This window comes from Dromaius novaehollandiae, unplaced genomic scaffold, assembly GCF_036370855.1.
Source record: "Dromaius novaehollandiae isolate bDroNov1 unplaced genomic scaffold, bDroNov1.hap1 HAP1_SCAFFOLD_27, whole genome shotgun sequence".
NCBI classification, from domain to species: Eukaryota; Metazoa; Chordata; class Aves; order Casuariiformes; family Dromaiidae; genus Dromaius; species Dromaius novaehollandiae.
The window spans coordinates 3,630,099-3,643,279 of NW_026991415.1; the positions used below are offsets into that span (position 1 = coordinate 3,630,099).

General features: G+C 54.0%; 1 protein-coding gene across 1 annotated transcript in view; it reads left to right on the forward strand.

The window, feature by feature from the left end:
- Positions 1-1,472: 1,472 nt before the first annotated feature.
- Positions 1,473-13,181, forward strand: part of LOC135326317 (olfactory receptor 14A16-like) — a 32,903-nt gene continuing 21,194 nt past the window's right edge. Inside the window, exon 1 of the mRNA XM_064504198.1 lies at positions 1,473-1,649. Coding sequence (XP_064360268.1) covers positions 1,473-1,649 — 177 coding nt within the window. The remainder of the gene's footprint in view (positions 1,650-13,181) is intronic.

The window sequence follows — 13,181 nt, forward strand, 5'->3', positions numbered from 1 at the left end:
CAGAATGGGAGAGCCCAAATGGGAGCCGGTATACAGACATGGTCTCCCCTGTGCCAAAAAGAAGGCTAGAACATCTCGGTTGCCCTACTGGCTGTGCTCTCACAAATACAGCCCCAGCAGAGAGGGGAGACATTTGCCCCTGACTGTTGCAACTCTGCAAGGCCAGCAGAACTGACAGTAACACTCGGATTCTTTCTTTCTTTCTAGGTTGCTCCACTCAGGTAGGTTCCCGGTGCAGGCCTAGAGCCCCTGAGGATGGAGGCAGGATGCCAGGGTGTGTCCCTGTACCTGTCAACACCTTTGCCAATGTCTTGAGCCCTCTGTGAAAGCAGCTGCAAGTGAATGAGATGAGGCTATGCATGGATGCGAAGGCTTCCATAAATGCACCTGGCTTCCATGGGTGACTTGGGGTGTGGGTTCACCTCCTGCTACCTCTGCTGTGCTGCAAATTCCATGTCCCACAAATGCTGTTACTGCCAGCCTGCTCAGCAAATGCCATTGTGCCCCCTCCTTTTCCTAGAAGGTTGTGGTGCCACATAAGATGAGTCCAAGATCCTTATAATTAAATGTCAGCATCTCTTGAGTGCCTTTGTCTGCATGCTCCAAAGCCTGCTCAGCTTGAAGTGAGGAAGTCTCACAGATCTTGGGCTCCTGGCTCTGTGAGGGGTGAAGCTGTGCCCAGGGCCAGGTTGCCCGTGGCAGCCAGGACAGCTGGCATTTGAGCAGAGCTCCAGTCTGGGGCTGTCTCCTTGCTTGGGCCTCATGTCAAAGCCTCTGCACCCTTTTTCCCTTCACAGGGGCTCCTTGTCCAAGGAACTAAAGGCAGGGAACCAAGGTTACTTTGGACTCAGGAGGCCTTCAGCACTCTCAAAGGTTTCTACAGTGATCTGTAACTTTTGTATTACTAAACAAAATGTCCCATCCCTAGCTGGAGGATCCCGAGGGGATGGGGGTGGAAAGCAGCAGCCTGCTCTGCCCAAAGAAAGCAGCCTGCTTCCCTCTGAAAAGAGCAGCATCACCCAAGGAGCCAGCTCTGTCACTGAGCTTGTGCTGACCATTCGCACCTGCCTTGTGAGCCTGGAGTGCCTTGGCCACCTCCTGGTGTTACCACAAGAGCTTCACTGTGTGTGTTGGTTGAGGAGCCAGGGGAAGGCAGTGAGCAGGGCAGTGCCTGGGGAGTGCGCAAGCAGTGAGGGTCCTGCATCCATCTCTTCTTGCTGGCACTTGGTTGTATCTAGCAGAAGGGCCAGCTCTGTGTGGCAGGGACAGTGTGTTTGCAGACTAGCTGGCACAGCTGAGGTCTGGTGTCAGGGTGATGCCTCATGCAGTGCTGAGTTGGTCTGACAGTGTCAGGGACCCTTTCCAGTGTAGCTGCTCCCTCAGCTGATCTCTGTACCTCGGCACTAGAAATGGCAGTGGCCTCCTGCTGTCATTGTGTAGGTCCTCCAGTGCAAAGGCTCACAGCTCGGACGATGGTACTAAAGGAAAAGCAAGACCAATCGTTGCCTTTTGTGATTTGTGCCCAGGGTGACAGAGTGGAGATGTGCCATGATCTGGAGAGAAACCTGCCAGGAGATGGAAGCCATTTGCAGAAGACTGTTCTGTACAGAGTGATCACAGCGTACTCAAGGGCCATGCGAGTGGCCCAGGTGAGCTTCTCCTCTTTAAAGGTTTGCACTTCTCCAGTCACTTTTGACTCAGTACCAACTAGGCCAGCAGCAGGCACATCGATGCCGTTTGTGCTTGTGAGGTAAGTTGTGCTTCTGAGGAACACACAGCTTTGGTGATGCTGGTGAGGTCCCTCGTGTCTCAATGCTGCCAGAGAGGCAGGCTGCAGGAATACTGCGATGTTGTCCTTCTGAGCTCCCTTCTGCCTCAGGACGTAATAGGCCAACAGTAGGACCATGGCTTTGGGGCAGACTGTGAGGTCACTTCTTCCTGAGAACCTCAGAGGCCAGCAGCAGGGACACAGCTGCTCTCTGTGCTTGTGAGCTCACGTTTTCCTGAGTGTGTTACAGGCGAGCAGCTAGCCCACGGCTTCAAGGCTGATAGTGAGGTCACTTGTGCCAAGCAGACAGCATATTGCTGCCATTTGCGCTTGTGAGGTCATTTGTGTCTCGGACACTTTGAGGGCAGCTCCAGGCATTCGGCTTTGAACTGGACTGTGAGGTAACCATTGCACCAATACGCGATAGGCTAGGTGGAGGTGCTGAGTTTTTGGTGTAGTACCTGGTCCCTGAGGGGTGTTTGGCTGCCCTGTGAGCATGGTGAGGGGATGATGTGAATCTCTGCTGTCACGATGTCACTCTACAGCACTCTACAGCAACACAGAAATGCAAGTATGTGCTTAGCTGATAGGCCAGCACTTGACTCCTGTGTGGTGTTAGTGGCTGTGAGGTCATGTCTGCCTGAGTACCTGATAGGCCACCAGCAGGCACAGGGCTAGCATGTAGGTTTTGTGGTCACTCCTGTCTCTGCAGGTGATTGGCCAGCAGCAGGCACATGACTTGGATGTTGATTGTGAGGTGCCTTCTGCCCAAGTACCTGACTGGATAGCAGCAGGCACAGAGCTGGGTCACGTCCATCAGGAAGCTGAAAGGCCGGCAGCTGGTGCGTGGGCTTGGATGTTGTTTGTGAGGTTCTTTGTACCTGGTCAGCTGATGGGCCACTAAGAGGCTGATGGGTGGCAAAGTTATGATGAGGTGAATTATGTCTTGGAAGTTCCTAAGCTACTAGGAGGACCCTGGCTGTGAAGATGACAGTGATGTCACTTCTGTCTCCGAAGATGATGGTCCAGCAGCAGGCACCGGGGTGTGGAAGTGCCTGTGAGGTCACCTCTGTCTGTGCAGCTTAGAGGCCAGCAGCAAGTACACAGCTTGGATGTTCATTGTGCAGTCACTTAAGGTGTAGCAGCTGATAGGCCAGTACCAAGTACATGGCAGTGAAGGTGACTGTGAGGTCACTGCAGTATCAGCTCTTGATAGGCCATCAGGAGGCACATGGCTTGGATGTTGATTGTGAAGTCACCTCTGCCGTAGTACCTGACTGGATAGCAGCAGGCAAATAGCTGGGTCGTGTTCATCAGAGAAGCAGAAGGGCCTGCAGCAGGCACCTGGGCTGGACAGATGATTGTGAGGTGACTTCTTTCTGAGCAGCTGACAGGTCAGCCTGTGGCTCATGCTGAAGGTAATTGTGAGGTCAGTTGTGCTGGAGAATGTGATAGGCAAGCAGCAGGCTCAAAGCATGGCATGTGCTTCTGAGGTCACTTGTGCCTGAGGACCTTATTAGACAGCAGGCACAGAGCCTGCTGACACAGAGCCTGCAGGCACAGAGCCCTCGCCCTGCTGGCAACACTCTTCCAGTGCAGCCCAGGAAACCATTGGCTTTTTTGTCCACGAGGACATGTTGCTGCCTCATGCTGCTTCATGTTGTCTACCAGCATCCCCACGTCCCTCTCTGCAAAGCTGCTTTCCAGATGGTCAGCACCCAGTGTGTCCTGGGTTACTCTTTCTCACGTGCAAGATATTGCATTTCCCTTTGTGGAGCTTCATGAGGTTCCTCTGTGCCCATTTCTCCAGCCTGCCGAGGTCCCTCTGAGTGGCAGTGCAGACAGCTGTGGTATCATGGCTGTATTGTGGGAGAAGATTGTCTCAGAAGCTTGTAGGCCCTTGGGAGGTACAAGAGCATGCAGGGGACTGTGAAGTCACTTCTATCTCTGCAGGTGATGGGCCAGGAGCGAGTACATGAGTTGGAAACTGTCTGTGAGGTCACTTCTGCCTGAGTGCCTGATAGGTCAGCAGCAGGCACATAGCTGGGTCATGTCCCTCTGAGAAGCTGACCTGCCAGCAGCAGGCATATAGGGTTGGAAGGTGATGATGAGAGTACTGATTTCTGAGGGGCTGATAGGCTCCAAAGCTCAAAGGCCAATCTGAGGCACATGGCCACGAAGGTGACGGTGAGGTCACTTCTGTCTCTGCAAGGGATGGGCAAGGAGCAGCAGTCTGTGAGGTGACTTGTGTCTCAGTATCTGGGGTGTGATTTTCTGCCTGTGCGGTTTGCACCTCGAAGTAGGTGGTTCCATCCTCTCCAGTCTTTTTTTTCCTGAAGCTCAGATATGGACGTTTTGCAATCGGGAAGCTGAATCCCACCCACGACTGTTAAGCTCATGCCCTGTGTTCATCCAGAGGACAGCAGGGAGGGTTTTTTCCTGTTGGCTTGCTCCCATGCCACAGGGGCTCTTCTGCTGGGATTTGTCTCCCCTCATTTCAGACAACCACCACTGGGAAATCAGTCCACTCTTGCTCATACAGGCTTCTCTTACAGCTGACAGAGGGTCTCAACCCTCATCCAGGGTAATTCATCCTTGCAGCACCATGAACTCACCTGGCTCCTTCATCCTCTCGGCCTCTGGGAGCCTGATCAACCCAGGCACAGCCTGGCTATTAGCTCACTCCTGGACTCTTCTCTAGAGGTGAACCCCCTCTGAGATGAGATCCCAAGTGTGGTTCTGAGGCTAATTTGGACAAAGGTCCCCTCTTGGCATTGAGGTGTGGGGAAAAAAACAAGTGAGGTTCAGTTCCTTCTAGTGTGGTCCAGGCGTGTCCCAGCAGGCCTTGCACAGTTAAACTCACCCACCCATCATCAAACTGTACATTATAGCACACAGTGTGACTCCTTCTTGGTATCACACTATAAAAACCCTGTGACTGGTAATAATACATCATGCAAAACTTTGGGCACACTGAGCTGCCACTGAGCTGAACCTTCCAGATCCTGCCTGTGCTGTCCCTGGGCTGCAGGAGCAGCACCCTGGGCTCGGAGGAGATCTAGGCGAGGAGCTGTGTGCTGCTCGGTGGCAGGTCGGCTGCAGAGGGCTAGTCCTGAGCAGGGTGGCCATGAGCCCTGCCTGCCTGCCTGCCGGCCGCGGGCTGGTGGGGTGGCTGCAGCAGAGGTGCCCTCACAATCAGCACCCAGATGGGTCCCTGTCACCTGCGTCACCCCCTCCCCTCCCCAGGGCTGTCACTGCTGCTGGGTGGGCTCTCTGAGGTGCTGGGTGACATCACAATGCCTGCTGGTGAGCACATCTGCGAGGGCCAATCAGGCAGCTGCAGTGGCAGTGACCTCACAATCAACACTGCAGCCATGTCCCCTTTGCCTGCCTCTCCCCATGCTCTGCAGATGCAGAAGAAAGGACAGAGAGGCAGAAGAAGAGATAGGCAGTACGTCTATTTGAATGCAGTCGTTCCTCAGAACAAAGTTTCTCCATGCGCAGTGCTGGTAGGAAATGTATCAGGAATGAATAACTCTATATAAATGTAAAATAAATAATACAGAAAGAAATAAGAAATCCATTCCAATTGATTAAAAAAAATTGATTTGTGGAGATGAGGATTTTTTTCAGCTCTTCCATAGAGTTATCTTTCAAATAGGTATTACCTTATGACTAAAAGTTGGTGTTCAGGCCCTTATTCATCTGCCTACATATAGAGGCTATTGCTGCCTGAGATGCCCTGGGGTGGCTGTGCTCCCATGTGGAGCTGGGAAATGTGACCCAGGACCTACAGGAACCTTTCTGGAGCATTAGCTGGTCACCCGGAGAAGCATCTCCAGACCTCTCAGTGAGACAAATTATTTCTCTCCCTTGACTAGAAAGGGAGGTCCAGACACTTGCATTAGACATAGACATGTGCACCAAAATGGCCTGGCATTGGGGGAGATCAGCCTCCTCCCTGTTGTCACCTCAAATGGAGTAGCACTTCATTTATCGTGCAGGGAAGGAAACGGGAGTGTGGCTAGATAACTAGGGACTCCTTTCAGACATCACTCTCAGGGCTCTTCCTGGGGGCAGTGTAAGGGTGGGGGTGTGCAACGCTGAGCACAGGACAATGACATGGCACCTCCTGGGCTCCCTGTGGACAAGGAGGCCACAGTGCTTTAAAGAAACAGCATCTTGTCAGAGGCCTCGGTGGCAGAGACAACAGCCATAGCCAAGAGGGCAAAGACCTTTGGAGGCTCTGAGCCTTGGCAGTGCCCTTGGTTGTCTCCACCACAGGCTGTCTTACACTGTCCCAGGCCTGTGCCTCTTTCCCCACAGTCTGTAGACACCTAACCTGCTTCCCTACCTTGCTCTCACCCCAGGATCTCCCTACCTTTACTGGTGTCTCTCTGTCCTCACTTACTTTTCCTTGAAATACAAAGCAAGGGGCTGATCACAGACTGCCTGTGCATGACCTGTGGCACCACAGCACTACCCTTCAAGTGACATTTCCTTTTCCTAATGTCACAGCTGAACCCCACAAGCTGCAGCTTGTGGCTCTTTCCCCTTCTCATGCTGTTTCCCACTACCAAGAAAAGCTCCATCATTTCTGAAACCACCCTTCAAGCAGTCACAGGCCTCTACGCTACTGCCCTCAGCCTCCCCTTCATCAGGCTGAACAAGCCCCGGTCCTTCAGCCTCTCCATAAAGGCCTTGTCCTTTAGACTCCAACCTTATCTTCACAGACCTCCTCTGGACCCTCTCCAGTTCCTCCCCATTCCTCCAGCACAGGGCATCCCACACTGGGACACCCTGTTCTAGATGTGGCCTCACCAGTGCTGAGACGAGGGGGATAATAATTCACCTTGTCTGGGTGGCCGCTCACTTCCTAATGCAGCCCCGTATGCAGCTGGCCTGATTTATGGTGAGCACGCAGCACTGGCTCATGTGACATCCCTTGCATTGTCCAGGTCCTTCTGCTCAGGGTCACTCCTCTACCGGTCAAGTCCCAGCCTGTCCTGATGCACAGGCTGTTCTGCCCCCTCTTACACAGCACCTGCCATTTCTCCTTGTACAATGTCATGAAGTTTCTGTCAGTCAAATCCCCAAGTCTTTCAAGACTCCTTGGCTTTGCACCAATGTTCTCCACCCTTTGAGCCAGGCGGCCTCCAGCTCATTTCCCACACCCTCCATTGCTTACTCCTCCATCCCACCTCTCCCCAGTTTGGTTACAAAGATGTTATGGAAGAGCATGTCAAAGGCCTTCCTACATTCAAGGAGTGCATGCACTGCACTCCCCTTGTCCACACAGCCAGTCGTCCCATCACAGAAGGCAGCCAGACTGGTCAGGCACAATTTGCCCTCAATGACGTCATGCTGGCTGTTCCTGACCCCTTCATGTGGCTGGAACTAGCTCCAGGAAGATTTGCTTCCCAGGGCCTGAGGTGACACTGACCAGCCCATCACTCCCCAGATCCTCTTTCCTGTCCTTCTTGAAGATGGATGTGATGTTTGGCAGGCAGGCGGGGAGGGCCAGGGGCCGGGCAGCGGCTGTGGGGCTGTGCCAGCTCCTGCTGCATCACTGGTCCCTGCAGTGTGGAGAAGAGGGACAGAGGACGAGGCAGCACGGGGGTGGTGGCAGGTTGGCAGGGGCAGGTTGGCAGGGGCAGGGGCCAGTGGGGGCTGCAGGGAGGGGTTGTGCCCGTGCCACCCTCCCAGCAGGACGGGGACACACAAGGAGCGTGCTCTGCCTGTTGTGGTGCTCAGGGCAGCTCCCCAAGCAGCACAGCTTTGCCTGAGGGACCTCTTGGTCCTTGGCCTCGGCTCCAGCACAGCTGGAGCAAGAACAAGAGCTCATGGGCGAGGCCAACGTCCCCCTGGCACAGTCCCTGCGACAGCCTTCTGTGCCCCGTCCCCCACAGCCCTCCTGCTTTGGCAGCCTCCACAGTTCCTGCACCTTGCCCAGCCCTGGCCGTGCCCCACGCAGGGGTTAGCACACAGCCGTGCCCAGGGCCTGCTGGGGTCTGGGCCAGGACAGAGGCTGCCTAGACCTGGTTCTTGCCCTCGATACAGGCGCTGAGCCCAGCAGGAACGAGCTGGCCGCACAGCAAAACTTGCCCATAAACCTGGGCTGTACAGCCAGGGCTGCAAATGGCCTCCACTCTCCTGTGCCTGGCATGTCTTGATTCCCCTCCACGAGACCTGGCTCTGCCCCACAAACCCACCGGTGTGTGTCCTCACCCCAGGGAGTGCATCAGTGCTGGCCTGCCTGGCCACTCCTGGAGCCTCCCCTGTGCTCCCCGCAGGGCCCCGAGCTGGCGGTGCTGCTCTGCAGAGTGAGCGGGCTGTGGTGCCCCAGGGCCATGGGGTGACTCTGCACTGGCCGTGGTGGTTGGGGTGAGAAGCAGACCCAGCTGGACGGGCATCATTGCACCTGACAACCCCCTACCAAGGGGTCTGTGGCTGTGGATGATGCTCTGAGCAATCACAGGGCATTTCAGATGGCTCAGGCTGTGTTCAGGTGTGACCCTAGATGCAGCACATGTGTTTTCAATGAAGGTGACATGAACCACTCTGCAGGCTCCCTTCCCTCTGCCTGCAGGGTCCCCACTGTGGGCATCTGTCACCAACCCTGCCACAGGGCAGACAGTCCCAGGCAAATACCGCTTGACCATTCAGCACCTCCAGGAGCACTGGGCACGCACAAGTGAGAGCTGAATGCAGCCCGCATTCCCTAACACAGCACCCCATGAGCTCATCGCCTTGGGCCCATGGAGAGCCATAGAAATGCAACAGGCCATTTCATGGTTAAAGTCCTTGAGCGCATTCTTTGCTCCAGCTTTGGAAAAAAAACCCAACTTTCAAGCACAGCACCGTGGAAATCCCCTTTTATTCAAGACCGCCCAGCTCCGACACAGTGAGAGACACATTTACAGAAGGCCTCTCAGGCAGACAGACGGGGTTTGCGCCTCTGGAGAAGTGGGATGAATTCAAACACTAATGTACAAACGTGATTATCACAGGGAGAATGCCGAAAGTACAAAAGTTGTCCGAGAAAATTAGAAATCACCTGTGAAGAGGGATGGGCAGCTTACTGCTGCTGAACTAATACCAGCTGAATCAGTTTCTTCAGGGCATCCTGGAGCTCCTTGTTCCTCATGCTGTAGATGAGGGGGTTCACTGCTGGAGGCACCACCGAGTACAGAACAGCCACCACCAGATCCACAGCTGGGGAGGAGAGGGAGGGGGGCTTCAGGTAGGCAAACATTGCAGTGCTGAGAAACAGGGAGACCACGGCCAGGTGTGGGAGGCACATGGAAAAGGCTTTGTGCTGGCCCTGCTCAGAGGGGATCCTCAGCACAGCAGTGAAGATCTGCATGTAGGACAGCACAATGAAAACACAACACCCAAAGGCTAAACAGGCACTAACCACAAGAACCCCAACTTCCCTTATGTAGGAGTCTGAGCAGGAGAGCTTGAGAAGCTGAGGAATCTCACAGAAGAACTGCTCTACAGCATTGCCTTGGCAGAGTGGTATTGAAAATGTGTTCCCAGTGTGCAGGAGAGCATTGATAAAACCACTGGCCCAAGCAGCTGCTGCCATTTTGACACAAGCTCTGCTGCCCATGATGGTCCCGTAGTGCAGGGGTTTGCAGATGGCAACAAAGCGGTCATAGGCCATGACAGTGAGAAGAGAATACTCTCCTCCTAACGAGAAGACAAATAGGAAGACCTGGGCAGCACATCCTGAGTAGGAAATGGCCCTGGTGTTCTGCAGGGAATTGGCCATGGATTTGGGGACAGTGGTGGAGATGGAGCCGAGGTCGAGGAGGGAGAGGTTGAGGAGGAAGAAGTACATGGGGGTGTGGAGGCGGTGATCACAGGCTATGGCTGTGATGATGAGGCCGTTGCCCAGGAGGGCAGCCAGGTAGATGCCCAGGAAGAGCGAGAAGTGCAAGAGCTGCAGCTCCCGTGTGTCTGCAAATGCCAGGAGGAGGAATTCATTGAAGGAGGTGTTGTTGGACATTTGCTCCCATTTGGCTCTGGGGGAAAAGGCAGAGACAAGTTACAGCAGTCTTCTCTGAACCAAAACCATTCCATTTGTAATAAAAATCCCCACATTTTCTCTGTACCTTACATTCATTCAGCGTTCTGTCTGGAGCTCTGGTTCATGCTGACTGAACGTGACATGCAATGCAGGGCCCTCTGCCCATGGTCTCCAGAGGAGTCAGTTCTGCTCTGCTAGAGGATGGAAATGGAGGTGTCAGTCAGCCCCACATATTTGGTGGGATACCAGAAAATGATTGCCATGACATACAGAAAGGGGACTTGGTCCAGGGACACAGTGGGAATATTCTCTATTTACCAGAATGAGAGATGAATACAGTTCTCATGCCAGCTGCCTCTGAAAGAGAAGACCCTTGAGAAGGATTCATCTCTCCCAACCTTGCCCTCATGAACAGAGGTGTCTGTGTCTGAATCAGTCACACCAGATCCCACTCGAGCAAGGGAGAGAAAGAGGAAAGTGGAGGGGCTGAGCTGACCCTTTCTAGATGCCTCTGTCCCAGTGAGATGGACCCTCTCCTCAGGTCTATTTACCATCTGTGCTCCAGGCTCTGTAGTGGGAGTGGGAAGTGACTAGCTCTGATGCACACATCCTGCAGCAGACAATGTCTACCCCTTATGTGGAAGGGCTGTTCCACTTTTAGACACCTATTTTTACAAAAAAAAAAAAAAAAACAAAAAACAAATGACCTGCATCAGAGATCTAGTCATAGATGGATTTAGTTTTTAGATGCCTCCCTCTCACCGTGGAAGCATTCTTTGACAGGCAGAAATCTTTGGCATTTTGATTGCTCTCAGCATGAGCACTTGTGCATCGCAAGGGGAAAACAGGGCTCGCTATGACTTTGTACAGAGTCCCGGGATGTGGTCTGTCAATGAGTCTCGCCCCTCACTCACCTGTGCTTGCACCTCTCTCAGCTGAAGGACAATCACACTCAGACGTTCCTCTCAGAAAGAAAACACACTGAGCTGAGACTGGAGGATTTCAGGTTTTAAGGGAAGACTTCCAATTCCTTCTCTCTCTGGCCAGACATGCAGACAGTGATGAAGAGCATGGTAAGGTCAGCTCATTCCCCAGCCCCACAGGGTCCCTTTTCTGTAGTCTCACAGGTTTCAAGGAGGCTGGGGACAGCTCACTCCCATGCAGACCCTGCTGTTCCCCAACTTGCAGTGTCGGTGTCTGAACTGCAGCTGAAAGCCCCGCAACCCCAGAGAGCCCGAGAGAGGAAAGGGAGCAGCATGGACAGCTGGGGAAATGAGGAGCAACACCACGATCCTGCTGCCAAGGCAGGCAAGGAGAGAGAGACAGATGGGAACGCGGGAAAGCCTTCACCTGCCCGGCTGGACATGCCCCCTTGCAGATGGCCACATTTGTTGGGCAGGACAACATGGGCCTGTGGCAGGAGAGAGGCTCCTCACCTCTGGCAGAGGTCTGGCTGCAGAGGAGGCAGCTCATGCCCTGGACCCCATGACTGTCAGGGCAGAGGCTCTGCTGGGTGGGAGAGGAAACATGGGGAGCTTGCTCGGGGGAAGCTATCTGCAGTGGAGGGACACACCATGACTTGCCCAAATCCATTCTCCCATGATGATTCTGTGAACAGCTCCCTCTCATTCCCTGCCCATCTCTGCTGCCTGGAGCTGTCCCTGCTGGCAGCTTTTTCTCTGTCCCAACGTCTTTTCCCAGACCCTGTTCCACCCTCTGTGTGCTCAGTTCTGCCCTACAGAAACCTCCCGGGACAGGGCACTGGCCAGGGGCATTGCTGTGCTCAAATGTCCTAAGGAGCACGTCACATAAACCCTTATAATGCCATAAAGGTGATGACGATGCTGTCTGTAGGCTGGGTGAGGATGAAGGGGCTTTTCCCAGTTTTTCATAGACCTACTGATCTCTGAGAGTGAAGGTTTAGGGGTCCCAGTTCTTTGTCAAACTAGAAAACTCTTTCCTTCATTCTCCCTGCCAAAATGAGGGAACTGAAAACATGCACCCTGAAAGGGAAGCTGCTTCCCTTTCAAGGAGCCCTTGCCCAGAGCCCCCTCTTGAAAAGTCCCCTCAGGAATGTGCTTAGAGTGAGCTAGAGCTGTGAGCAGCCCTGACCCATGCAGCATGCTCTCAGCAGGAGAAGGAACCTGCCCTGCCAGGGGTTGCTCCTTCCACACAGAGGTTCTCCCCGCAGTGCCATGGGGAGCTCTCTGGGAAGGCTGAGTGCTGACCCTCGCAGGCAGCAGAGTCACTGCCCCAGGCACACAGCAAGCTGGGGCGCAGGCACACTGCCCTGAATCAAAGCCCTGGTCAGACATATGTGCACACCCAGGCTTCACAGCCCTGCAGCCATCCCTGGGAGGAGGTGGCAAGGCACCCTGTTCCAGTAACGGTGTGGCAGGGAATCCCTGTTCTGAAGCATCTCCCCCTCCTCCTGTGCACTAGAGGAACCCGGAGAGCAATTCAGGGGATGGGCTGGGTTTAGAAGACCCCTCCAGGAACCTCAGTAGTGTTGCTCTACAGCCAGAGACTTACTGTGTCAAGGGCTGTGAAGATTTCTCCCACAAGCAGCTCTCCTCTGTCCTCCCACTCCACACTGCCTTGCACTTCTCTCTGCCTTCTCTCAGCTCATGTCAGCAGCAGCAGGCAGTGCCCGCAGCCCTGCTGCTCTTGGCAGAGGAGCTGCTCCTGCACACAGCTGTCTCTGGGCAGTGCTGCCAGGTTGCCATGCGCTACCTCTGCCCCGGGAGCCTGACCCTCTCTGTCCCTTGTGCTCCCTCCTCCTGGGAAATGTTCATTGGAATAAACTAAAATAATCACCTATTGTCCTTCTGTAAAGAGTGGAGAGAAACTGATTCCAGCATTGCAACTTATTTCATCAGAGGATGACTATCTATGATAGGTGGAAATGTCCCACTCTGGAAGCCCCTATTCCCATCTCATAATTAGGCAGGACACCTAGATAGGGACAAGGAGGGAGCTTGTGGACACATGGTTCAGGTTTTCATTCATATGAATCAATCTGGGCATTCAGGCTTGTTTAGAAGCCCCTGGGCTGCAGTGGGATTCAGATCGCTCCCATGAACTCCACAAACACACAGGTGCTGAGATTCTCCTTCCCAAGTTGAAGTGTGCACAACAGAAGGGTCTGCACGTGAGCTCCTTGTCTACACTCCCATTGCAATCACAAGAGGGGGAGGCTGGGAGTCAGTTAGCTGGTGACACCTGGTGACATTTGAAACGACAGAGGTGGTCCGAGGCATGTGCAGTGTCTGCTTGCTCTGATAGAACAACTGGGAGATCCGCATCCTTCTGGAGCATGAGGTGGGGGCCAGGTGGGGAATTGCCCTGGCCATGTGAAATGACCCCAGATGCCTCCTA